The 25,832-nt window shown below is 40.7% G+C and overlaps 5 protein-coding genes across 6 annotated transcripts; 4 read left to right on the plus strand and 1 right to left on the minus strand.

The window, feature by feature from the left end:
* The first annotated feature begins 1,316 nt into the window (after positions 1-1,316).
* Positions 1,317-6,306, plus strand: rab7a (RAB7a, member RAS oncogene family). The gene is made up of 6 exons (XM_079579474.1): positions 1,317-1,647; positions 4,019-4,081; positions 4,163-4,289; positions 4,442-4,660; positions 4,766-4,894; positions 4,970-6,306. Exons 2-6 carry the CDS (start codon positions 4,029-4,031, stop codon positions 5,066-5,068), a joined length of 627 nt encoding a protein of 208 aa, XP_079435600.1. The 5' UTR covers positions 1,317-1,647; positions 4,019-4,028; the 3' UTR covers positions 5,069-6,306.
* Positions 6,307-6,446: 140 nt separating this feature from the next.
* Positions 6,447-9,191, minus strand: hmces (5-hydroxymethylcytosine binding, ES cell specific). Its single transcript, XM_079579329.1, has 6 exons — positions 8,984-9,191; positions 7,875-8,018; positions 7,598-7,801; positions 7,066-7,220; positions 6,790-6,982; positions 6,447-6,682 (listed from the first exon to the last, which is right to left on the minus strand). Exons 1-6 carry the CDS (start codon positions 9,170-9,172, stop codon positions 6,506-6,508), a joined length of 1,062 nt encoding a protein of 353 aa, XP_079435455.1. The 5' UTR covers positions 9,173-9,191; the 3' UTR covers positions 6,447-6,505.
* A 748-nt stretch (positions 9,192-9,939) lies between these two features.
* On the plus strand, positions 9,940-13,545 carry LOC306979507 (tubulin monoglycylase TTLL3-like; the record flags this gene model as incomplete). The annotated part of the gene is made up of 12 exons (XM_079578465.1): positions 9,940-9,973; positions 10,079-10,167; positions 10,232-10,405; positions 10,596-10,718; positions 10,789-10,903; positions 10,976-11,062; positions 11,140-11,326; positions 11,415-11,563; positions 11,670-11,913; positions 12,816-13,075; positions 13,158-13,333; positions 13,402-13,545. 12 exons carry the CDS (start codon positions 9,940-9,942, stop codon positions 13,543-13,545), a joined length of 1,782 nt encoding a protein of 593 aa, XP_079434591.1.
* A 308-nt stretch (positions 13,546-13,853) lies between these two features.
* On the plus strand, positions 13,854-18,108 carry uqcrc1 (ubiquinol-cytochrome c reductase core protein 1). Its single transcript, XM_079578998.1, has 13 exons — positions 13,854-14,007; positions 14,586-14,726; positions 14,798-14,884; positions 14,964-15,093; positions 15,184-15,382; positions 15,578-15,657; positions 15,736-15,851; positions 16,102-16,245; positions 16,863-17,023; positions 17,095-17,180; positions 17,253-17,341; positions 17,633-17,708; positions 17,788-18,108. The coding sequence occupies exons 1-13, from the start codon at positions 13,945-13,947 to the stop codon at positions 17,850-17,852; spliced, it is 1,437 nt and encodes a 478-aa protein (XP_079435124.1). The 5' UTR covers positions 13,854-13,944; the 3' UTR covers positions 17,853-18,108.
* A 2,686-nt stretch (positions 18,109-20,794) lies between these two features.
* ucn3l (urocortin 3, like) lies at positions 20,795-22,521 on the plus strand. Of its 2 annotated transcripts, none has more exons than XM_079579133.1 (2): positions 20,795-20,903; positions 22,088-22,521. In XM_079579133.1, the coding sequence occupies exon 2, from the start codon at positions 22,107-22,109 to the stop codon at positions 22,485-22,487; it is 381 nt and encodes a 126-aa protein (XP_079435259.1). In that variant the 5' UTR covers positions 20,795-20,903; positions 22,088-22,106; the 3' UTR covers positions 22,488-22,521. The 2 variants fall into 2 exon arrangements, with proteins under 2 accessions (XP_079435259.1, XP_079435260.1); XM_079579134.1 differs by having other exon boundaries at positions 20,803-20,903; positions 22,085-22,521.
* The last annotated feature ends 3,311 nt before the right edge of the window (positions 22,522-25,832 follow it).

The raw sequence follows: 25,832 nt of genomic DNA on the forward strand, positions 1-25,832 counted from the left end.
TAGTTTTTTTGTTTTTTGTTTGAGTCTTAGTTCCTCAAATACCAAAGAGCACCTTCCCCCAATAACTAATTCTATCATTGACTTCCTGAGCACTTTGTCTATTTTTTTTACCCTCGCTCGTCACAGCTCGTCTGCATATAACCGATCATTGCATCTGTTATTGAAGCACATCTGTGAGCCAGCCATTCCTAAAGTCCGCCTATATTGAGGCCCTTATCGATCTGAAAATCTTGCTGGGCCCCCCAATATATTTCCTCCTCAAAGGAATCTATTATTATTTTACAGTGAAAATTACATGAAAAGCAATATTTAGCAGTGACCATTGGTTAAATAATGGTAAGTTCTATAATGTAGCAAATAAATGTAGTATTTCCTATAAAAAAATATATTGTCAACATGTTTTGAAGACAAGCTCCTGGGGCCCCCTGTAGTGCCTCTAAACCCCTCCAGGTGGCGCCACACTCCACTTTGCTAAGCAAACATTTTTTATTAAATAAATTCCTATGTTACAGCCTAATATTTTTTTTATGTTAATATAACACGTCACTCTGTCCATGTACAATGAATATGCAGAGAAAACTAAACTGAGCGATGAACACGCAGTGTGGAGCCTATACTTGGTGGGTTAAATCATAGATGTATGATGTAAACCTGCACTGCTAATACTGATGTTATAGTCTGTTTACTTAATTATTTACTGTTTATACTTTTGTCCTCACAAAGTCCTATAGTCATTGTACATAAGACACTATTTTTCCTTTTTTTAAATGTCTCCATTGTGAGATCAATAAAGGCTATCTTATCTGACCTTATCTTATAAATAAAAAGTTGAAATGGAACTAATATTATATTTTGACTCCTGCTACAGGCGGTGTCATATTTGGAGTCTTATCTTGCGATCATCCACTGTCCAGGGTAAAGTTCCTGAAGTATCCTCAAAACATAAGCGCTTTTATTTTTTCAAAAAGTATCAAAGGGGGAAAATCGTCCTACATGCTCAGACTTCAAGTGGGGGCAGTTTGAGAGTTAAAATTAAAAGCACAAAAGGGAACCTCATCATGACATCAGGTGTCAACTATAGTTATTTCTCAAACAACATCCATGAATGAAACAAAACACTTCCCTTTTCCATCAGTAGAGACAACACGTTCTAACATCGGCTCAGGTTCAAAACTGGTTAAGCACAATATGAGCTACTAACGTGTGCAGGCCTGAAAGGGAGACTGTTATTCGTTTCGATGCTTAGGTGGGACAGCTTGCATGTCAACCTGGCAGGCGTGTCCAGCGCGTGGCGCGTCACAGGGCCTGACGGAGCTTGTTTTGGAGGAAGTGAAGTAGCTCGTAGCACAGTTAGCTTCTGTGGAAAAGCCAGCGTCAACCGAGACAGGGCGAAGAAGAGCATAGATCTCCTCCGTTTGCCTAAAGGGCAGATATAAAGGGAGTGTCAGTGTTGGTTTTGACCTCTGCCGTTAGGTCCGCTGTTAGCTTTTAGATATTATTAGGGGCTAAACCAATAAACGCGTTGTTTTCTGACAGTAGACGTTTGCTGTAGCATTTAGCCTGTTAGCTAGCCCGCAGTTAGCCGCTTTCAACAGAGGCGCAAGAAAAGCCCAACTTAGACGTTTTTACCTCAGGATCGTCGCCCAGGTTGGTTTCATTTTGATTCCTGTGGTTTAGATTTATTACTAATGTGAGTTTTGTCCCATTTTAAGTGTGATCTATTTGTTCATCTGACGGTTGTTGGCCTCACGCTACATTAGCTTAAAACACTTGTGTCACTTGCAGGTACACGGTGTTTGTGATCATCAATGTGTCTAAAAAAAAATGACTTTGTTGAATCTTCAAAAGTGCGACAGTTCTTAATCTGAACGCAAACGCAGCTTTAGTTTAGTGTTTTTGGTTTTGGCGTGCGCGGCGTTGTGGCGATATCAAGGCTGTTGACAAAGATAAAACAGTTGCGTTGGTTTAAGCGAGGTTATTTTCAGTCGACTGGCGTTTCGTTCATGGATATTGTGATGAAGTAAGTGCAATATCACCGGGCTAATCGAGCTGCCAAGTCACGGTCCCGTTAGCCCTGTGTTCCTACCATGTGACCAGTCCCTGACACAGTGTCATGGGGCGCAGATTATGAGCTGCAGTCGTAGCATTATGCACTTTCACAGACTAAATATTACTATAGCCAGTCGTGTCGTTTTTTGTTTTTGTTTTCATCTATATATATAATACTATGTTCAAATGAAAGATCGTGTATTGGTCTCGTTTACATGGTGTTTGATTTGTAATATGAAGTATGATTTAAAGCTCCAGGTGTGGACTTTGGTCTTTACAGAACAGTGAGGCGGTTTATTATTACAACGCTCCCTCACTGGTCAGCGGAATTTGACTATTTTATGTATTTTCTCTCCATGCAATATATCTATTTTAAAACAACAGGCACGGGTTTGGAGTGGTTGAGTAGGTAGGGCTTCACTAATATAAGATTATTGTTATGTGACACAATAATATGACTTTCACAACAGACTAGTATATATTACAAAGGGACTAAGGTTTTCCATCTGGCTGAAATCGCAACTTAACAATGTGCAAAAGTTCAGTTTTAGTTTCATATTTGGTTATTTACTTTCATTATAGCCATGTTTTGGTCCAGTGTTAGTCTTTTCCATTCCAGACTCGATGTACAGGAACATTGAAACAAAAAAAAGTAATATTTGAGTTTTCTTATTGGATTTTTTTGTTTTGTTTTTGTGATGAAAACAAAATGCAGATTTTTGATCACATTTAGTGAAGTACATTGTTGAAATGGAATAATAAACTATAATAATATTATAGTTCTATAAATAATCAGGCCTTAGTTGAGACACCTACTGTGAGCTTTCTGAATCTGCTTATTTAAAGGAATAGACCACCATTTTTACATACTGTGAGTGATGTTCTTACCTGAGCTTAGACGAGTTCATTTGTACCTGTCGGGTCTTCACGTGTGCCCTCAGTCACGTAAGTTTGCACAGACGCCGTTAGCATTTAGCCTCTCCCTCTCTCCTCTATAGCTCCAAACGAGGTGAAGATAGAAGCTACCAAGCTCTTCCACGTTTTCCCTATTTAAACATGGTTACGTGAAGTGTTACACGATAAAGTATAATTACTCAAAATTAAACAATGTGGATTTTCTAAGCGGATAAAAGGGGGAACTATATTATAAGGTATAATAATACTAGGAGTAGTTCGACATCCGCACAGTAAAGTGAAGATATTACTGCACAGATGTTGAACTACTGTTATTATTACGCCTTACAATTTAGTTCCCCTTTTTATCCGCTTAAAAAATCCACCTTGTTTAATTTGGTGTAAATTTTGTGAAAATCTTCACGCGTGAAGACCAGACAGGTACAAATGAACTCGTCTTAGCTAAGGTGAGAACATGTCTCAGTTTGTAAAAACCGTGGCCTATTCCTTTAATTGTAAATTATGTTACATTCATTGACTGACTAGCACAAAGAGGCTGAGTGAATGTCTACTTTTACTGTTATTGATTATGCTAAATAATTGGGCTACTTACTAAATATATTGAAGTGCAGATGGTAGTAAGACAAGGACATACTCATATAAATTCCAAAACTGGTGGAAAATGACCAATTTCCCCAAAGTTATAAAAACAATTAGACCACATGACAAAGTTTAAGTACTGCAAATGCTGCCATATAGACAAACAGTTGGTGTCTTGGTCAAAACTCTCGCATGTAAAGTTCCACATTACCTGTAAATTTGTGTAAGCTCAGAGGACCCAGTCTTAAGTTTGAACGGATGATGGTGAATAAAATAAAAAGAAATTGATAATACCCCCCTTAACATGTAAGTATCTGTTTATACAAGAAAAATACAAGAGAAAATTTGATAAACTGATCAGATGAACTTAAAATCTTTATTTCTTTCGCACTTAACCACTGAGTTGTAATCTGTATTTTGACTCAATCCTTGTCTTTGTTTTACATGAAAGAGTGAACACGTTTTCTCTTTGCAGCTCAAACACTATGACGTCACGGAAGAAAGTACTACTTAAAGTTATTATTCTGGGAGACTCTGGGTGAGTGGGATCATGTGGTTGTGGCACAAGACTTTGCCTGGAGTGAACTATAAAAATTTACTTTTTGCTTGTCGTTTCCAGTGTTGGGAAAACCTCTTTGATGAACCAGTATGTGAATAAGAAGTTCAGCAACCAGTACAAAGCCACAATAGGGGCGGATTTCTTGACAAAAGAAGTCATGGTCGACGACAGACTGGTCACAATGCAGGTACGTGTAATGTAAAAAAAACTTGGCATATTAGGGACAATTTAGTGCATGTACTTTGAGTTGTATTTCTGTTTCAGTTTGACATGTCCTTTTGCAGAAATGTGGTTCTCTTTGTGCTTTTCTAACATTGTTGCCTCATTTGTTTGCGTTAGATTTGGGACACAGCTGGTCAGGAGAGATTCCAGTCCCTCGGTGTAGCTTTCTACCGTGGAGCCGACTGCTGCGTCCTGGTGTTTGATGTGACTGCACCGAATACCTTCAAGACCCTTGACTCTTGGCGTGACGAGTTCTTGATCCAGGCCAGCCCCCGAGACCCTGAAAATTTCCCCTTTGTGGTTCTGGGCAACAAGATCGACTTGGAGAACAGACAGGTGCGTGCTGTTGTTTAAATGCACAACTATAAAAACCAGATTAATAGCACAAGACGCTTTACTGCCCTTTACATGTTGATAAGTCGTTGTGCCGTGTGATTTTAGGTGACAACTAAAAGAGCACAGGCTTGGTGTCAAAGCAAGAACAACATCCCGTATTTCGAAACCAGTGCTAAAGAAGCAATCAACGTGGAGCAGGCCTTTCAGACAATTGCACGTAATGCTCTTAAACAGGTGAGGACAACAAAATAAATTGGTCTTGTTTTGTCATAGAGAATGTATTTTTAATAACTTCTTACCCTTAATTAGGAGACCGAAGTGGAGCTGTACAACCCTGACTTCCCAGAGCCGATTAAGCTGGACAGAAACGAGCGAGCCAAGCCTTCATCAGAATCATGCAGCTGCTGAGGACTCTGAAGATCTTTTTGGGCACTGCCCCGACAACCCTGTCTTGCCTTGTCTATATATTACCTTTCCCATGGCCCACTGTGTTAACTCCTAATGCCCCACAGTACAAGCAGCATCCCATTCATAGAGATTATTACTCTAAAGTCAAAATACATGCTGCATCCACTTACACAGAACACATTTTCTATAAAACGAGTCCCTTAGCCCAAAGACACCTGGACGAAACATGACGGCATTTGCTTGTTTGATGCTTCTGACTTTCTTGTGTTTCACGTTCAAAGCAGTGGTGGTTTGGGCTAACCTCATTCTCATGTACACGCATACCTTTGGTTCTAACTGCTTTTATTTTGATGCTTTATTGTGATAAATCAAAGCAAATTTCTAAACATTGTTTCTTTACATGTACGCGCTTATGAGTGAAGTTATACTAATGGTATTTTAAAAAATATTTTCTTTGGTAGTGATGGTTGATTTCTTAATCTCAAGTCCATCACTGCTGGATGAATGGAGGAAACACTGCAGCCCCCTCATGTGTATTGTGGCTTATACTTATTTCACAATGATGTACACTTGTCATCATACCTCACAACCTGTGGAAATAAAATGATACTAATGATACAGGGAATCGGTAATGAATGAGGAAGAGGAATTAAGTGAAGGTGCATTCATCCTCTATTTGCTCAATCACACGTTTATGAATCATGTTTTGTCATTTAGGTGTGCACACAAATTGTTTTATTGCACTTAGCTCTCTACAATAGCAAAAGACTTGCTTGGACATCTCAGAGCCACAAACACTCTGTTGTAGCTCAGGTTGTTGAGTGTGTCTTGTGTGAATCCAATGTCAACTCTGAAAAAGTGCTATACTCTTTAATATATTGGGGAAATGAAGTTGATCTAGGAATTTCCTGTTGGTACATCATTCAAGTGAGCACGGCTCTCTTCTCTTGGGAGAGAATGGTTTCAAGTATCACTCAAGTACTATTTTAGCTAGTAGTACATTTACTTTGCTGTCATCTATTGCAAGTCTTGTATATTTGCAAACCTCTTAAACATTTTGTTGGGGAAGACATTGTCTCCATATCTGTCTGCCATATGCTTGTGTTGGCAAATGATGTAAGTGCTTGACATTCTTTTAACTGTCCTCTTTAATTGTGTATTATGTTTAAACTTTGAAATTCATTATAGATACCATACATACTGTAAAATAAAATAAAAAAAAATTGGGGGGAAAGGACTGGCATTCATCTTCATTATACGTATAGTATCTACATGTTCAAAATGTCTTAGCATTTCAAGTAGTAAGGGTAATAAAAGTCTTAAAAAAAGAAGGGTTTATTTAGTATTTTATTATAGAAAACTCTTATGTAACAATGAAAAACACTGAAGTCAAAGACAATTACTAAAGCACAGTAGTTTGAAACAAATGGCCACAACTTAGTTGACTTTAGGTTTCTTGCTCGTCCCCTGAAGCCACTGATGCAGTGGTCCTGCGCTCTTAGCCACAGTTTCAGTCTTGTTCTGTTCGCTCTCAGATGTGTCTTTTCTCTTTTGCGGAGCACCGCTCTTCAGCCAACTCATCATCATCTTGCTGCTGGCTGTTGGCTCGGGCACCTAAGTATCAAAGGGAACATTAGTCTGGCGTGTCAGGCTAACAAGTAAACTGCTGTTTGAGTCTTCCACATTTGAGGAAAGTCATGTGGCAAAACAATATTTTTTACCTTTTTGCTGTCAGGATCCACAGGCTGAAGGCACTCGGCTGAGTTATTGCGGGAATTATTGACAAGTGACGACACGGGGTGAAAAGTCAAACTATTTGTAGATTGAAGCAGTTTAAGTGCATCCAAGGATTTTATTTCTCCAAAATCAAGCCACTTTCTCACTTCTTCTTCACCATCAAGAATAGCTGGCATTCTGTGAAACAGATGCCACATGAAGCAGATGTCAAGACAAAAAACAAGAAAAGAGGTAAACTTCAGCACAATGTCAATACAGACCTATCATGAATGCTTTCCAGATTGGGTGAAGCATTCACTGTGATCACAGTGTAGGTGTAGAGGGGCTCACCACCACCTGGAGGTGTCCAGCGGTCAAAAAGACCTGCCATGGTCAGTAGCCGCCAGCCAGTCCACTCAGGCTCCGTTTCTCTGTCCTGCACAATAGAGGGAAAGAGCTGGATATGAATGTGCAGCCAAAGTAATCTGTTAAATAAGAAACATTTTTAGATTCATGATCGATTTGTTCTTGTGTGCGATTTCTTTTCCATTTTTCAAAATTAGTTTGCTGTGCCATTATCCTTAATTTGTGTTCTTTTGAGCCTTGAGACACTTTATAAAGGAACAGGACATTGATGTTATTAATGGGGTTAAATACATTTCTCCTCACTCCTTTTTGGACATGTGCATTTGTAAACTTGGTTTTGAAAGAGAGTTCACAAGTTTGCTTTTGCTCTTTTTGATTTATAACAGCCTTTATGTTTAAATTTTGTTTCAAAATAAAAAAAACATTCATTCAATAACTGACACCCACCTCTGAAGGACCTGATAATGCATCATTTTCCTGGTCATTGTTTGAGGCTGAACCATCATTTTGTTCTTCAGTATCTTTCTTTGCTTCACCGCTCTGACTCTGAGGGAAGTAGATGAAGAATGGCTGCCTCTCTTTTGCTTGTCTCTTCCACTCATAAAATCCATCTGCAAGTATGACACAGCGCTGTCCCTTTAACAGAGGATCCTTTAGAAAAAAACAATAAAGCAAATAATTTAAAGTCAGCACTTGTCACCAGGAAAGTTTCAAGTTGATCTACCTTGTATGTTTTCTTCTCAAGTATGCTCTCACTGCGACAGTTGTTGGTGCTGTACTGCATTTTGTTTGGGTCACTCTCTTTGAACCAGGCTGGTACGAGGCCCCATCGCATTGAGGCCAAAACACACTCATCGACTGGGGCACTCTGAATACAAATAATGTGGACATCAGCAAAGTAATAAATTACATTTTGATTGGCACTTCAGCTTGGTAAAGTGGTAGTAGCCACAATAACTCCAAAGATATTACGACACAGTTAACACAAGTTGATACAATTGCAACACAACACAAAAATGAATTCTTTTGTGTTTGTCTTTTGTTGAAGACTGCTTTTCATGCCAACATTTGGCACAGGTAGGGACAAAGTATGTGCTTGAATTCGAGATAGATAGGTTTATGTTTATAATAAGCCTGTCACGATACCAAAATTCAAAGTTCAATATATTGAGCCAGGAAAATATAGCGATAAACGAAATGATGAATTCCAAGATGTAAAATAATGTATTACTATACCATCAATAACACACATTGTAATTAACATGAAACTCAATGAAAAATATTACTTCGGTAAAATTGTAAAACGGAAATAGCAAAAATTATAATAAAAATATACGAAAAATGTACATAAAGTACTAGTACTGACGATAAATATTGAGGCCAAAATTAAATTGTTTAACTGTCATTAATTTGATGGTAAGTCGACATAGCTATTGTCATAGGCCAAGTCTATAGAGTTTTTTTTTTTGTTATTGAAATGTTGCACATACATTCCATAAAAAAATATGAGGTACTTTGTGCAAAATACATAAAACTTGCCAGGGGGAAGGGAAAGTAACCAAAAAATCTACATATATTGTGACTGTATCTGTTAGTACATGGCTCAACGCTTTTCATATACATATCAAGTTCTTTTTGACAAACATAAAATACAGGGGCTTTGTTTGCAAATTTACACTTATGAATATAATATTTGTTGAGCATATTTGACAATCTGATAATGCGTAGTAACTCGCTAAAACCTACTGTGCATATAATAAACACTCTGACAAGCTCTTGCACCTACAGAGTTGCTCTTAAAACAGCTCACTGACGTCTCTCGGGGTTGTTTACCTTGTCGAAATGCCTTTGGGACAGGAGCACAGGACTGCTGGACTGCGGGCTCTTGTTGTAGGACGGTCGGTAGTTGTCAGCGTCTCCATCCCTCCAGCGAGGCCGTCTCCTCTGTCCGCCTCTGCTCCGGTACGAGCAGGCTCGGCTCACCTCGTCAGGAGCCAGAGTGCACGCAGTTCTTCCGCACATGTTTAGGTCAAAACTTCCCTATCAGTTAACACAGGAAAAAGACAGTGGATATTACACATTAGCTAATGCTAAAAACGCCGAAATTAGCAAGAGTTGTTTCAGCTCTTTTAACGCGTCTTCGTTGTTGTTCTTACCGTTATACCAGACAGCTACACTTCATAAAAAAACGTGCTCAGTCGTTTCTGATAGTGGTTTTACTTGAATCACAGCGCCAATAAACTTCTCTGTACTCGTGCTCTCTGATCGCAAGGCACAGGCGGAGATATGCCCGGGCAGGTTTACGAAAGCGAGCAGTCACGTGGCCATCTGACGCACGGCTGCGCTCAAACAACAGTGGTAAAAAATAAATAAAAAAAATAAAATAAAATAAAAAAATCAAAGCAACAACAAAAACGTATGCATCTTCTGAATAAAAGTCCGAAAACAAAAAAATGGAAAACTTATGATAATAATAAAAAGAAATTAATCAACTGAAAAAAGCTATCGCGGAGAGGTAACTATAGCAACAACAAACAGCTGCGTGGGAGTCAGAGCAGAGGGCAAAGGGCCATTTTACATCCATGGGGACACTACAAGAAGTCAAAGTTTTTTTGGGCTGCAACACCAAAGTTTGTCCTCATTAAAGAAGACTCCAGAGAGAGAGACATCAAGCGGTAGGCTACATTTGTCCCTCATTTTAAACCTAAATCATTTGTAAAGTCATCCTATATCCTGTGTGTTTGTTTTTAGGAGTAGTTCATCAAGGTTGAGTTCAGATATTCCAAGTCATGACTGAACCCCGCGCCGAGGACAAGGAGCAAAGTAAACACCAGACTATTTTCAATGTTTGCAAGAAATCCTTGATGTTTGTGCATTTGAGCGCATTATTTTGCATTTCCTTCATTTGTTTTCAATGTCAAACTGCAGAAACGAAGGCTCCCTGCAGGCCTGTGCTGCCTCGCATTGATTCACAGAGACTGAAATGTGCCAAAGTTATTGTTGATCAGGCTGTCAAGGTAGAATACAATCATTACATGCTGAGCAAACAAATGCATGGTTGATTTTTTTATTTTTTTACAGGCACACAAGGTGTTTTCAATCCAGGGCCCATACCCCATTATCAGAAAAGCACTGAAGATCAGAGGATGGGTAGAGCAGTACCTACCAATGTCCACCCGACCCAAACGGCAAAGACACATGAGCCAAATGACAACAAACTCCCGTGATGACTGTGATAGTGACAATGATGGTATAGTATTACAGCAAGGCTTTCATTTATCACAAGTATGAAGGCAAGAGGCTATACATATCACTTCTTTTCTCAGACACCACGCACTGTGAAGAACAGCCCTCATTCTGCAGCATCATGGTCCGTGAATCAATTCTTATAAACTAACAAACAAGGAGAAGGCATCTGTCATTGTAAGTGTCTTTTATCTTCCAGTCTTGCATGCTTCGAAATGAGACGCCTGATTTTTACTGGACAAGTCGAAGGAACGCTATCAAGGACTTGCACAAAGATCAGATCACTAATCATTTCAAAGGGGCTAGCAGCTTCACGACAAAGGTGCAGGTTTACACCCCTCAAACACCGACTAAAGGCTTTCGTATGAACACTATTGTTTGCTTTTCTCCAGGTCGGGCTGTGTGTAAACTTGAGGAACTTGCACTGGTTTGATTCCGCCAACTCCGATAGTTTCTTCCCTCGCTGTTACAGACTGGGGGCAGAGGAAGAGAAGAACGCCTTCATTGGTCAGATCAATGTTTAGCCTTCCAGCTGCGTTTATTGAAATGCTCTATTGTGGCTTGTGTGTCTGTGTGCAGAGGATTACAGACTGACAGCCTGCGTCAGTCTTTTAAAGCACATGGTTCAGGAAGGGGAGCGCAGACACAGCCAAGAAACTGTGCAAGGTCAAAACAACAACTTGTCAATATGGCGTAGTTCTAAATGAATATTGTCAATGATGAATAAATAAGTGCATTTGCAGATAACGGGAAACAAAACAAGCTGCCAAGGAACTTTTTGCCTTCTGAAATGATTGGCTTTGCCCTGAAAGTATGTGAAAACTTTCTGGACGGCTTGGAACACAGAGATATAGACAGCGCGGGGAAAGCATCGAAACCTACAGAAGAGCAATGGGCAGAGTTCATTCAGAATTATTACCTTATTGTTCAGTAAGTGTTTAAGATATCATAGAACTTGTGTATTATCTATGAACGTCCATGTTTGTGTGTTACTTTATATTACTGCTGTGTGAATCAGTAATGAAGTACAGGTCGTGTCCTGTCAAATGGATACGAACAGCTGTACAGTTGTCCTGCAGAAGCTTAGAAACGTCAGTCCACAATTTGACATAGATGGCACCGGGAACATGTGGATCATCAAACCAGGAGCTTTGTCCAGAGGCAGAGGTGAGAATGTTATTAAAACTATTTCATGATCAGATCAAGATATGATGCATATGATTTGATTTAGTCAGTTCAGTTCTGTGGTTCCTCTATATAATCTGTCTCTTAGGTATTACTTGTGCCAAACGCTTGGATCACATCCTCAGGGTTGTGCAATGTGATCCAATCATCATCCGGGACAACAAGTGGGTCGTGCAGAAGTACATAGAGAAGCCCTTTCTGGTTTTTGGGACCAAATTTGACTTGCGACAGTGGTTCTTGGTCACCGACTGGAACCCTCTCACTGTGTGGTTCTACACAAAGTGCTACCTGCGCTTTTCCACACAGCCGTTTTCTCTTCAGTCGATGGATAGGTGAGACAGAGGGCATTGTGCAAACACATGGGGGAAGGCACTGTATGTGGAAAAGCTTGTTTAAAATATAGAGTGTTCTTATACCATCAGCATCCTAAACAACCCAAATTTAATTATTCACAAATTTCATAACTCAACATTGACACTAATTTGGCTTCTGTTAAGATAAGATAAGATAATGCTTTATTGATCTCACAACGGAGAAATTCACTTGTTACATTCGGCATTCAATAAAATCACCCAGGGTGTGCAAAATAGACATGAAATGTCTATTAGTTAAATAGTAGAAAAAAGAGGTACCTTATGTACAGTAAGTAAAAGCAAAAATCCTAGGGCGCAGAATTATAACGATAAGGAAAGAAAAATAAAGAAAAATAGAACACACTACAAAAAGTAGAATATCGAGGTGCAAAGTTTACAGTCCTAGTGCTGGTTGTCAGTAAGTGACAGTGGTACAGGGAATAAAGTGGCGCTGATACAGAGATTATTGCACGTAGTGGTTATTGCACATATAACTTTACAGTCTTACTGTACAGTCTAACAGCAGTGGAAATGAAGGCCTTGCGGCAGCGCTCCTTCTTGCACTGAGGGTGTCTCAGTCTGCCACTGAAAGAGCTGCTCAGCTCCTCTACAGTCCCGTGCAGTGTGTGGGAGGTGTTGTCCATGATGGTGGTGACCTTTGCAAATGCCCTCCTGTCCCTCACCTCCTCCACAAGGTCCAGGGAGCAGCCCTGGACGGAGCTGCAAGCTCTGCAAGTTATGTTGTGACATCATCTGCATGCCAACTATAATGTTGCATTTCATTATAGACAACATTATTTTGTATATAAAATTTGCATGAGTAGTAATTGAACCTGTAAATGTCTGTATAGCATAATGCCTTCATGTTTTCCCCCTTACAGCTCTATTCATCTCTGCAATAACTCAGTCCAGAGGCATGTGAACGCTTCTCCTCAACGTCATTCAGCCATCCCTGCCCACAACATGTGGTCAGATGAAGATTTCTCCACCTTCCTGTTCAGCCAGGGCAGAGAGCACCTGTGGGAGACAGTGGCAGTCCCCGAGATGAAGAAGGCTGTGATTTCTGCATTACTGACAGCACAGGATATCATGGAGCATCGCAAAAACACATTTGAGATCTATGGGGCTGACTTTATTCTGGGTGAGGAGCTTGATAAGAAGTCTAGACTACTTCTTCTGGAAATATTTACTCTCTTAAATCACTGCATTGTGCATGTTTTTAGATCATGAGCTGCATCCATGGTTATTAGAAATCAATACCAGTCCCACCATGGCTCCGTCTACTCCTGTTACAGCAAGACTTTGTAGGGCAGTGCAAGAGGACACAATACGAGTAGTGCTGGACAGAAGAGAGAACGCCCATGCAGACACGGGAGACTTCGAGATGATTTACCGCCAGGTCAAGGAACTTTATTTTAACTTCTGTTTTATCTGAAAATCTAATAGTTAAAATTTACTTCATTTTAGGCAGCTGTGGCGACTCCTCATTATCTGGGAGTCAATCTTCTTGTTGAGGGTGCCAAGGTCAGAGTTTCTAGCCATCCTCCCTCTCTCCAGTACCCGACCAACCCTGGAAAAAAGCTCAGGGCTAGAGACAAAGAGGAAGAATAAAGTGCAGCTTACTTCTCACTTTGTTCCATGCCATTTGTTGTTCACTGGCACAAAACCTTTGCATAACCTATTGAGAGAGAAAGAGACATTTAATTTGAACTGATCACTGACTGTTGAACAGGTATCAGCTTGGTCTAGACTTGTACTGCACTTTTAACATAAAAAGTTGATCTGGACAGTAGCGTGACATGTGCAGCAATCCTTGTCACTTATATCAGAGGTAGAAAATATGTTTTATTCTGTATTAGCTCAACACAAATCTCTACAGTATTGTTCAACTTCCCTCCCACTCGAGCGCTAGGGGGCGGTAGTTGTCAGTCAGTGGTTAAGAGTGCGGAGGAAGGACGCGTCACGTGACGGGTCGGGCACAGGCCGCAGCTTCAGGAGCTGAGAGCAGAAATGGCGGCGTCCGTTTGCCGAGTTGGGAGCACTGTGGGGCGAGTCCTCTCCAAAACACGCAGTGTGAGTATTATCTCTTGTTGCCTGTGTTCACATGGGTGTTGACTGTGGAAGACTCGTGTAATGATCACGGATCCTTTGTTCGCTAAGTTAGAAAAAGAACAGGCTGTACTGAGCCGGCTTGTATTAGCTTCCCTTGTAACACAAGGTCAACTGTCTTATAACATTTTAGCTCTTTCTGTGGCTGTATCTTCTTCAGTGACTGCTCGGTCAAATGACAGATTCGCTGTTTGAACTTGTCTTTGGTCGTTCACAAGGTCAGAAGCCGTAATATTGATATTGTCCTCAAGTGCCCTCTTGCTATATTTAGCTAAAGCTAGCATGTAACTAGCGTGAAGTTGCGGATGAAACGGCGACTCTGTCGTTCACTCTAGGAATAACATGAACTCACTTGACAAGTTGAAAGAAGCTGTCAAAACCAGTCAATCCTTTAAAGTCTCCCATGTGTACTGTATTCACATTTCCTCCCACCCAACCTGACCAAATTACAAACATACAATGCCGTGTGTATTGCCTGGCAGCTTTTTTTAATTCATGTTATGGTAAGTTCAATTAGCACAAATTGTGTTTATTATTTGCAGCCACTCCTCCTGTCCCTGAGGCGTGGACAGGCCTCTGTCAGCTATGCACAGAGTCTGGTTGGTGCCCCTGAGACCAAGCTCACTGCATTGGACAATGGCCTAAGGATTGCATCTGAGGACACCGGGCATGCTACATGCACAGTAAGAACCACGAGTGAAGTAAAAGAAACCAGTCCTTCTGAACTCGAGTACAGTAATTGTTTCTGATGCAGGTTGGACTGTGGATCAGCACTGGCAGCCGCTATGAAAGTGAGAAAAACAATGGAGCTGGATTTTTCTTGGAGCACATGGCTTTTAAGGTAAATTGTACTTCTGTTTCACTTAAGCTACTTATCACTTTTATCTAACACTTATTTCATTTTTAAATTTCTGTCATAGGGAACAAAGACGCATACACAGTCTGCCCTGGAGCAAAAGGTTGAGTCCATGGGTGCTCACCTCAGTGCATACACTTCTAGGGAGCACACAGCATACTACATGAAAACACTGTCCAAAGATCTGCCCACGGGTAAGACTTGTAATCAATTCTTTTAAGAAAAATCATCATAACAATAAGCTCCACATTACACACATTCATTACTCTCATTTTTTGCTCCAGCGGTGGAGTTGTTGGCAGATGTAGTGCAGAGCTGCTCGCTAAACGAGGCAGACATCGAGCAGCAGAGAGCCGTGTTGCTCCGAGAGCTGGAAGAGGTTGAAGGAAACTTGCAAGACGTTTGCCTGGACTTGCTCCATGCTACAGCCTTCCAGGGCACTCCCTTGGGACACAGTGTTATGGGACCTTCAAGCAATGCCAGGTAGGAAGAGCTGAAGACTCGGGCAGTTTGTGCAGAATGTTCTTTTTGTCCTTTTGTTAATTTCTGTCTTGAGAGCACTTCTATAAAGTCTTAAAAGTTTTAGTTTGAAATTATTATCAGATTTCAGTGTAAGTTTCTGCTTTTCTTACCGTCAGTGCTCATAAGTGTAAAGCTTTGTCCATGTTGCTTCGACAGGACTCTGGCTCGTCACGACCTTGTGGATTATATCAATAGCCACTACAAAGCCCCACGTATGGTACTGGCAGCGGCTGGAGGTGAGTTCGCTTAATCCTTAAAAGATGTTTTAGATTTGTTTTTTGTTTTTCACATTGAACAATTTGTTTATTATACAGGTGTAAACCACGAGGATCTGGTTGGATTAGCAAAGTCTCACTTAAGTGGAGTATCATTTGAATACGAAGGCGATGCTGTTCCTGTTCTCTCACCCTGTAGGTTCACTGGAAGTGAGGTAAGATGTTTGTATTTAAAGACTGAGTAACTTGGCGTCTATATTATATAATATAATACAAGATTTATATAGTAAATAATAGGCATCATTCAGTGGGAGTGTTATTGTGCAGTTCAAATTGAAAGACTCCTTATTTGAATCAGTGCTGTGCAGGCTCATTTAAAACGTCTGGTAGTAGTCCATGACAAAACAGATTTAATGTGTGTATAACAAATGAGTCGTGTGTTAACTTAAGCTAATTTTCTTGTAGATTTGCATGCGTGATGATGCGCTCCCTTTGGCTCATGTTGCTATTGCTGTGGAGGGTGCCAGCGCTGCCAGTCCAGACATCGTACCTCTTATGGTGGCTAATGCCATCATTGGCAGCTATGACCTGACCTATGGAGGCGGAAAGGTTTGTGTTGATGTAGTTTTTATATTTGGCGGCTCATTCCCTGCTGACTCCCCTTCAAGCTTTGCCCTCTTGAGGCTCCTGATGCCTTAAGAGGCCATTATCGAGGGGTACATCATAGTCCTTTCTTGAACCTGGGTCAGAGGCCTCACCTCAGACTCTGAACCTGTCAAGAGGAACAAGAGTTATAGTTCTTGAGTTAGATGGTGACCCTTGTACAAAATAAAGGTATTTCAACATTACCAGAGAGTGCCTTGGGTTTTCCACTCTTATTTTTTTTTTTGAATGACTTTCCCTGTCCCAAAAAGCACCTCTGGCTTTAATCGTGCCCCTTGTAGGTCCAGGAAGTGCTCCTTTTTTCCGCTCTTTGATTGTGACTCTAAACTTAAAACTAAATGTCCCAATATGCTCATCAGTTGGGCAACATTTCTCCGTACAGCCAATAGTCAAATGGTTAAAGGTAATGGCAACCAATATTTTGGAGTCTCACTCTACTTTCTCATTGGATAATTGTATTCGGAACAAAATACATTTGTTGGCACATTATATGTACAATAGAAATATAAACCTTTTTGCTTAAAGTGGAGTTAAAATGCATGTCATCTGCCCGTCTGATTCAGAACCTGAGCAGTCGTCTGGCTCGGCTGTCTGTGGAAGATAACCTCTGCCACAGCTTCCAGGCCTTCCATTCCTCCTACAGCGACACCGGGCTGCTGGGCCTTTACTTTGTGACAGACCGGGAGCACATTGAGGACATGATGCACTGGTCCCAGAACGCATGGTCAGTACACGGAGCAGGCAATGACGATGAACCACTTCCAGAATATGCTGAGCAAGTTGTCACTTTTTTAGGATGAACCTGTGCACTACAGTGACGGAGAGCGACGTGGCCAGGGGGAAGATGGCTCTCAAGGCCAGTCTCGTTGGACAACTTAACGGTATGGCCGTCATTTTGTCTTGAGTTGAAAGAAGTCTGAATGAGAGGGTTGAATACCGGTTTGTTTCCATAGGAACAACGCCAATTTGTGACGATATTGGAAGACACGTTCTGAACTATGGCCGCCGTATTCCTCTGTCGGAGTGGGACGCTCGCATCGATGTAAGTTGCCTACTATTCTTTTTTACTTTCCTTTAAATCTGTAGTGAACAAATTGCTAGCTTGCTAGTCTGCTCCCCTTAAAGCTTTGCCCACTAGAGGTTGTTGATACTTTTAGTGGCCATTATAAAGGGGTAAATTAAAGCCCTCTCAGAAGACCTCTGTCAGAGACCCTCCTCTGACTCTGGACCTGTTGAGAGAAACAAAACTCAAGCTTCTGGAAGTCCCACAGCAAAGTTTAGCGACACAGTGTACCCAAAGCACAGGTTTCTTAATCTTTTTTATAATTTTTAGGCTGTGAACCCAAAGATCATCCGCGATACGTGCTCCAAATACTTCTATGACAAGTGTCCGGCTGTTGCAGCTGTCGGTGAGTTCTCTTCAGGGATTTTAATGTTAATAGTTTGTTTTCCCATGATTTTGTTGTAATGTTTTCTGTCTGTCTTTAGGTCCAGTTGAGCAGGTTCCAGACTACAACAGAATCCGCAGTGCTATGTACTGGCTGAGGTTTTAAAAAGATTTTATTGTTTTGTGTCTGTTTCTCTCCTTCTTAGTCCACAATTCAACTGGGAATTCCCAACACGACTACAGCTGCTAAATCAACTTTCATCCAAACCTTGTCCCAAAGTGAATAAACTCTTGCTCTGCCATGTTTAAGTGTGTATTCACAGCAGCAATATTTAGCTGTAACTTTGACATTTCTTGGACCCACTTTCAACCAATTTAGGAGGAACAGAATATTTATGACTGTAACATTGTTCGTCTTCTATTGTGTATATACAGAAGCTGTCACTCTGACAAAAATAAAATATTCTGACATCTACTCATGGTGTGGATACTGAATCTTATTGCATTATAAATTGGGTCTTTTCACTTTTACGTTAAAAAAAATGGCTTGGATCTACCTATGATTCAGTGATACATGTGCAGTGTGCCAATATATTTACAAATAGGATCAGAGAAGATGGGTATTTATTGTTCCATAAAGGGACATTTGTTTCCAGAGTCTTATGTATTTCACACTTTCATATAAAACAGGCAACACAATAAACAATCACAAAGGAGGCCTGCTGAGTCACGTGTCAATGTCGCAAACGTGACAACTGGTACAGCATTGATGACATCTGCATGGTCTGTTGACGTATCTGTGGGCAGCTGCGATGGCTCAGGACTCGCCTTGGGGCCTGAACAGTTGTAGTAGGATTGTTTGTGTAATAGTCCCATCATTAGTGAGATGAGTTTAATATCTTGATGGACTGGGCTGGAGGAAATGAATATAGCCGTATTCTTCTCCTTTGACCTGACAGCGCTCCTCTGGGTCAACCTCTGTGGCTTTTTATAACGCTGGGCCCTCGTCATCAGTCTTTTTTATACAACGCTTATATTGCAATGTTTCTGTGTCCTGCTCTCAGAATTAGAACATTGAGTAATATCCTCCCTAAAATAAAGCTTTATTTGTGCTCGTTCTTATAGCTAGTGACCATTTTCATTTTTTCTAAAATAACTTTTTGTCCTTTAGGCTTTACTTGAGAGGACAGCACAGATTGAGGAGCAGGGAGAGACATTCAGCAAAGATGCTCAAACAGATGTAATTGTCTAAAAAACACAAAGGCAACTAAACAGCTCCAGTTATGCACTATCTCTCTTGATGACAATGAAAAAGTTTGTGTTCACCTATTTTAGCTTGATGTTTTGTGGGCCAGATTTGAGGGATAGATGGGCCCCACTTTGCCCACCTCTGCACTAGACTCTCAGCTGCATCATCAGCAGAGCCTTCCTTTCCTCCATTAGCTTTGTTGCATTTCTCAGAACAGAACTGACATTTCCAAACAATTGCTGAAAATTTCTTTTGCAAATCAGTCATTTTCTTGAAGAAAGCAAATGCTTAGGTCCATTGTCTTAAACAATTTTGGAAAATGCACTGTTTTTTACTTGCTCTCAGTTTACGTAACAGTCAGACAGACCCATCCAAACATTCAGGTAAAGCATCATTCTATTTAAAATTGTTTTTTCAGTAAGACAGAGAGGCAATGCACGCCATAAGTTATGATATCAGAGGTGCAGATCTTGAGGAAAATCTTAAGAATTAAAAAAAGCAGAATCACACATTCAGCGAATGTCCAAGATATATTTATTGCAAAGATAACGTTTCAGCAGAGCCCTCTTCAGATTATTTTTTATTTGTGAACCACCTGGACCAGATGACGTAGATCTTCTCCAAAAAGTGAGTGGTGCCAATCAATCTGGAGGCCACACCCAGTGCAGAGAAGCCAATTTCTACAAACACAAATGTACAGATGAATACAAAGTATGTAAAGCATGTCTACAGTACATACAAGAAACATTTCAAGTCAGAGTCAATGAATTGGGCTGGTCCAAAAGAAAAAAGAAAAATTATTATCTGAAGAAGGCTCTACCAATAAGCTATTCAATATATTTTTTGAATAACCAAAATAGTTTAGCTCTCTTCTTAAAGTAAATGTATAACAGTGTAAATTGATAAACAAAAATAATGTTGCATGTATTGAGATTACGTAAAGCAGGACCTGGAGAAGGTTCCTGGGGCACTGCAGTGATGTCACCCACTGTTCCTGATAGTAACATTGCAGTTTGTGTAGAGTATCTATAACCTAACCTACACAGTAATATGTATGAGATATGAGTCTGTGTCATCAGGAATATGGATGAGATGAGCTTCATTAACAACCACATGTCCGACTCCTGTCCCTTCTCAGAAACCTCATTGAAACAGTTTCTGCAGGTGCAACACGGACACTAACTTGATGCCAACCACTGGACTGGCTTACTACTGAAGCTGCCACAATATCAACTCAACAGAAGCTCATTTTGGAACTAACATCTGAAGCAAAAGAGTTAAAAAGACCAGAAAACATGGGGACGGATCGGAGGATTACCTCACTGGAGAGTTGTGTGAGTATAGCGATGTTTGAAATACTAGACTATAATTAACAAACTGATCATTTTGAGTAGATTAGTTTGCAATTGATTCATTGTATTTAACAGTTTGTATGAAGTTTTGAAAGTGTAAATTCTCATCTGTGAAATGCCCCAAAACGACCGGGAAAAAGTGTAGTAGGCCTTTATTACTGGGCAGACAAACAACAGCTCTAACGCTTTAAGTGCAAGAGTGAATCATTTGTTTTTGTTTTATTCCTTTTGATGATTGTGCCCATATCACACTGAGGTCATCGGGCTGTGCAGCTTGTTACTTATCATTGGACTTAAAGAGTGTTGACGCGCTATTGTTGATACCAACAGCGGGGTGGAGAAACTGTGCAATTCACTGCAGAAAAACAATTGCGATTATCATCATGTTATTTTTAGAAAAGAAGACAGAGGCCAAGGAGTCGGGAGGAAATGAGGAAGCGAGAGGGGGGAGCGGAGATGTAAAGATAAGTCTGTGGTGTCCCCGTCAGCGCAGAGCTCAAGAGGACACTCGAGGACCTCCATCCCAGCAGAACATCTGACGAGAGTCTGGACGAAACAGGAGACGATCCAGCGCCGCTTAAAGTCCTGCTTCGACTCAACAGAGCTGCGTCTTACTGTGAGTAACACTTTTCTTTGATTTGAAACATAAATAAAAGATCTGTAAAAAGCTGTTGACCAATTCAACTGGGACGACCATGCACATGAATCACCAACATAGAACTTCAGTGAGTAGATAATGGTTTGTTTGTCATTTGAGAAGGCAGAGAAGAAAAGTCAAATAAGGTACCGGCTTTGGAGATAATTACCTGTAGGTTAAAAAGTCTGCTTAATGTAACATGTTGCTGGAAACGTGTGAAAGTGAAAGACGAAATATAAAAGGTCAGTAAGTCATTAGTAATGCCTTTTTTAAATAGATATGGAAGACATGTGTTTGATGCTGAAAGTGGGCCCATATAGCCTACATGTTTGGTGTTTTTTTCAGTGTTTATGTTGTCAAGTTACATATTTAGTCTTAGTAGCCTAATATGTTTTGCTGACTGAAATTTTGCCACAAAAAAAAGTGACGTGAGGAAACAAGATCCAAGCTCTTGCTCCAACGACTTCAATTCACTTTACGATCCTTCACCGTAATAATTCAGTATCCTATGAATAGTTGGTCTTTCATTCTCTGGCTTTTAGCACCGCGTGAGCTGTGTGGCCCACTGTGTCCTTTTTAATTGTATTTATTCATTTATCCTTGCCTTTTTATTGTTTTATGGCAGATCTTTTATTCATTTAGTTTAGTTTAGTTCCCCCCCTGTTGTTTACATTGTTACTTGTTTGTGCAGCACTTTGGAAACTGTCTTTGAAATGTGCTATATAAATAATTGGATTGGATCAGTGATTCCCAACCAGGGGTACAGGAGCGCTTAGCAGGGGGTACGGCATGATTTCAAATATATATAAATATATATATTAAAAAAATTCAAAGGGAAAGTGTTGATGTTTTCCAGTAAAATCTTTGAATTTGTGAGTATTTTAGCTCCATTTTGAAAACAACACTTCGAAATTCGGGATGATCTTTTTAGTTTAGTTGACCACATTGTGAAGGTATTGGCAGAATTCTCAAGGTATGGGGGTACTTGGAGTAAAAAGAACAAAACAAAGGTTGGGAACCACTGCATTAGATAATAGGTGGCTGTATAACTAAATGTACATATTTTGTTCCATGAGAATTATAGGGTTCTGTGTGTATCTACCTGTGTCCATCACCAAAAGATGATGACAATAGGAAAATGAAAGTGTTGCTTATCCCAGCAGACCTCCAGCTGTGATCACCATGAGAAGTGCGGCCGTGTGCCTCTGCCTGGCGCTGCTGTTGTCCCGCGGCGTGCAGAGCCAGAGCCTCGCGGACCGGGGCGCACAGAGGGACCTGCTGGCGGTCAACGTCCTGAACCTCAGCGGCGCACTCGACTCTTTGCTTCAGGCGGAGCAGCAGAGCGCGCTGCTGCTGCGGCGGCGGCAGACTCGGGCCCCCCGGCTGCCCCCCCAGCTGACGGCGCTGCCCCGCAAACGAAACCAGCAGGGGTCGCGCTTCGCCCTGTCCCTGGACGTGCCCACGAGCATCCTGAGCGTGCTCATAGACCTGGCCAAGAACCAGGACATGAGGACCAAAGCGGCGGCCAACGCTCAGCTCATGGCCCGGATAGGGAGGAGATGAAGGGGCGCTGTTGAGAAAAAGTCTGAAATGTATGACAAGTTCTGTTTATGAAGTTTTATATGTTCAATTATTACATGGGCAACCAGTAGCTACACACATGCCCACGTTGTGCCAGTCGAGACACCGCTCACCTTCCTTAAAGGCACACGGCGTAACATTTTGGATTCTAATGTTGCCAGCAATATGACCAGCTCATCACGGAAAATGCTATTTTTTTGCAGTGGATAGTCAAAGAATGGATTTGAATGAGGACTTAAGCTAATTAAAGTCGTATTATGCAACTTTTTAAGCAGAAAAAAAGTGCACATTTGAACTTTCAGTGACCCAGCGGCCTTTGCTTTCCATCACATCGGCCTCTATGACACTCCCAAGATCCATTTTTTGTCTGATTTTTAGGCTTTCTGGTAGGTTTTCACTGCAGATTGAACTGTCTCCATAGTTACTTAAACATTCTATCCAGAAAGCCTACCAGAAACCAGATCCCAGAGCGTCCTAGAAGTCGCCGGGATGGAAAGCAAAGGCGCCAAGATAACCTCCCACACAGCCGCTTGGTCACGGAAAGTTCAAATACGCACTAATATTAACCTTTTTCCCCGCATGAAAAGTTGCATAATGCATCTTTAAATCTTATATTTGGCTGCCTTTAGCCAACATCTCCATGGAAATGAGCAGGAGACGTTCCGGTCCCAGGAAAGTAACAGTCAGGTGTTAGGAGAGAGGATTTTATTTTATTTTTTAGGTATTTTTCCGACCGTAAAGATATTTGTAATAAAATAAATGCTTGTATTTTGTTCTATTTATTGGGTGAAATGTTACGCAGTGTGGCTTTAACAAATTTAGCCAACTTTTATCTATTGTTATGTATTATATTTGCAGTAAATTATGTGATATTTTACTTATTATTGTGTATACTGGGACTGCATCATACATTTCCCATTTGTTTTAGGATGCACCAATAGATGAGCATAAATGACTGAGAACATGATTACTGGTCTGCCCTTAGGCATTCACACGTTGCTCGTAGCTATTATCTCAAAACAAAAGGTTGCTTCATCTGATAATATCTGATATTATTTGATTTTTTTTTTTTAAATCCCCAGCTTAAATCATTGCGCAGCGCTGATAACATTGTGTAACAGAGGCTGAATGAATGGCCTTGGCCCGTTGAGCCTGCGTCACCCTCAGTGGGATGTGATTGCTGATAACTAGACAGAGACACAGGATATTGACCTCTATAAGACACTAAAGACCCTTTCCACAGACCTTTTTTGTTCCCTGACACTTGATCCGTTCGACAAGCTGCAGCTATTTGAAGATGGTCAGTTTATCTGTGGCTCTGATGTCACTGGGATGAGTCGACTGTGATGCCGCTGCGCTCGCTAAATGTAAGCATCGGAGTGAAATAAAAGCCTGATTTGCATTTGACTTCTATCTCTTTGCCTTTTTTTACTCTTGAACGTGTTGTGTCTGATATGAATCTTTGCCGCACAGGTGGAAATCTGTTTGATTCAGACACGTGACGGATAAGTTCAATCTGAAATCTCTTGTTTAGTTTATCGAACATGTTTTTTGGCTCAAGTAACAAGGCAAGACACTTCACACTGGAGGCAATAAACCACGTTTCCTCCAGTGTGTGAATAGATGAGTCTTGCTGTACAGCGCATTGAGTGTCTAATGTCATTGATGCTTCCTAATGCATTTAAAGTGCAAATGACAGGTTTTTAATGCTTTTGAAAATATGACTTATTTATATGGATAACATTTGTTGCAAGTTCATCTGATGCATAATTATCTTTTTTTTCAGTGAAGCAGCGATTTTAATGAAGAAATGTTTGGCAGAAAAGTATTTTAAGCTGCTGACAGGAAGTGGCATAGCAGTTTGACTCATGACTCACTGGTTGCACAGGCTGCGTCCGAAACCATCAAATTGTAGCCTCTAAGCACTAACACTAGCAACTAACTCCTTAACCTTTCATGGGGTCAACTGTTAGACCTCTATGCAGTTAGTGAACTACACCAGGGCTGCTTCCGAAACGGGCAGATTGCTAAGAGCTCTTACGCCAAACCGGATGTGCGTCAGCGTCCGCCATGGCAAGTTACCTCCGAATTGGTAAGTCAGTTAGGAAGTAGTTAGGAAAAGGAGCCTTGATGCTAACTATCATAGCCACTTTAGCATAGGGACCTCTGATGCTAACTAAACAGTGATTAGGAGCTATGTGCCATCCCACAAGCCACTGCGCCAAATCCCCCCCACCCCCCTCGCCCCCACCCTCGAGTGATTCATGCGCAACCACTGTTGATTGACAGGAGCACATTTAATAAAAAATAATAATAATTAAAAATTAAGATTCTGCACAAGCCAAACTTTATAAAAGTGATAAATCCATGTTGTCGTCCCCACAGCTCAGTCACATGTCAGTGTTAAAGAGTAAACTCAGGAAACAGATTAAATGCTTTTGTTTTCATTTAGTAGAAACTTAAGCCACATGGATCTTTTGCATAATGTAGCTTTATGAAACAGCTGTTGAAATAAAATAACACTAAAGGGAAATGTTTGGATCATTTGGATTTATTTTTCTCCTTAAATGTCTTTGTTTGGACACTTTGTTGTTGTTGGACACTGTACACTAGGGGGCGACATGCACTTTTGTTTGGCCTGCACTCCACCAATAACTTTAAAGAAGAAGAAAAACAGCTGTTGGTGATGTCACTTCCCTTTCCCCTGTTTAAGGACGGACGGATTGTTCAAATGCTGCTGAGGGTCTAGTTCACTAACTGCATAGAGGTCTAACAGTTGACCCCATGAAAGGTTAAGGAGTTAGTTGCTAGTGTTAGTGCTTAGAGGCTACAATTTGATGGTTTCGGATTGAGCCCAGCAGAATTTGCACAATCCGTCCATACAGGGGAAAGGGAAGTGAAATCACCAACAGCTGCTTTTCTTCTTCTTTAAAGTTATTGGTGGAGTGCAGGCCAAACAAAAGCGCATGTCGCCCCCTACTGTACAGTGTCCAACAACAACATAGTGTCCAAACAAAGACATTTAAGGAGAAAAATAAATCCAAATGATCCAAACATTTCCCTTTAGTGTTATTTTATTTCAACAGCTGTTTCATAAAGCTACAGCAGCAAATGATCCATGTGGCTTAAGTTTCTACTAAATGAAAACAAAAGCATTTAATCTGTTTCCTGAGTTTACTCTTTAACACTGACATGTGACTGAGCTGTGGGGACGACAACATGGATTTATCACTTTTATAAAGTTTGGCTTGTGCAGAATCTTAATTTTTAATTATTATTATTTTTATTATTAAATGTGCTCCTGTCAATCATCAGTGGTTGTGCATG

The sequence above is a fragment of the Gobius niger genome (genome assembly GCF_951799975.1).
Source record: "Gobius niger genome assembly, chromosome: 20".
NCBI classification, from domain to species: Eukaryota; Metazoa; Chordata; class Actinopteri; order Gobiiformes; family Gobiidae; genus Gobius; species Gobius niger.

Bases quoted from the DNA above. Each gene is read 5' to 3' on its own strand.
- ucn3l (XM_079579133.1), top strand. From the start codon at position 22,107: ATGAGAAGTGCGGCCGTGTGCCTCTGCCTGGCGCTGCTGTTGTCCCGC.
- uqcrc1 (XM_079578998.1), top strand. From the start codon at position 13,945: ATGGCGGCGTCCGTTTGCCGAGTTGGGAGCACTGTGGGGCGAGTCCTC. The intron at 15,658-15,735 runs GTGAGTTCGCTT...TTTATTATACAG, and splicing joins GGTACTGGCAGCGGCTGGAG to GTGTAAACCACGAGGATCTG. The intron at 16,246-16,862 runs GTTTGTGTTGAT...CGTCTGATTCAG, and splicing joins TGACCTATGGAGGCGGAAAG to AACCTGAGCAGTCGTCTGGC.
- rab7a (XM_079579474.1), top strand. From the start codon at position 4,029: ATGACGTCACGGAAGAAAGTACTACTTAAAGTTATTATTCTGGGAGAC. The intron at 4,290-4,441 runs GTACGTGTAATG...TGTTTGCGTTAG, and splicing joins ACAGACTGGTCACAATGCAG to ATTTGGGACACAGCTGGTCA. The intron at 4,895-4,969 runs GTGAGGACAACA...ACCCTTAATTAG, and splicing joins CACGTAATGCTCTTAAACAG to GAGACCGAAGTGGAGCTGTA.
- hmces (XM_079579329.1), bottom strand. From the start codon at position 9,172: ATGTGCGGAAGAACTGCGTGCACTCTGGCTCCTGACGAGGTGAGCCGA. The intron at 7,802-7,874 runs GTAGATCAACTT...TTTTTTCTAAAG, and splicing joins TTGAGAAGAAAACATACAAG to GATCCTCTGTTAAAGGGACA. The intron at 6,983-7,065 runs GTCTGTATTGAC...TCTGTTTCACAG, and splicing joins CTGGAAAGCATTCATGATAG to AATGCCAGCTATTCTTGATG.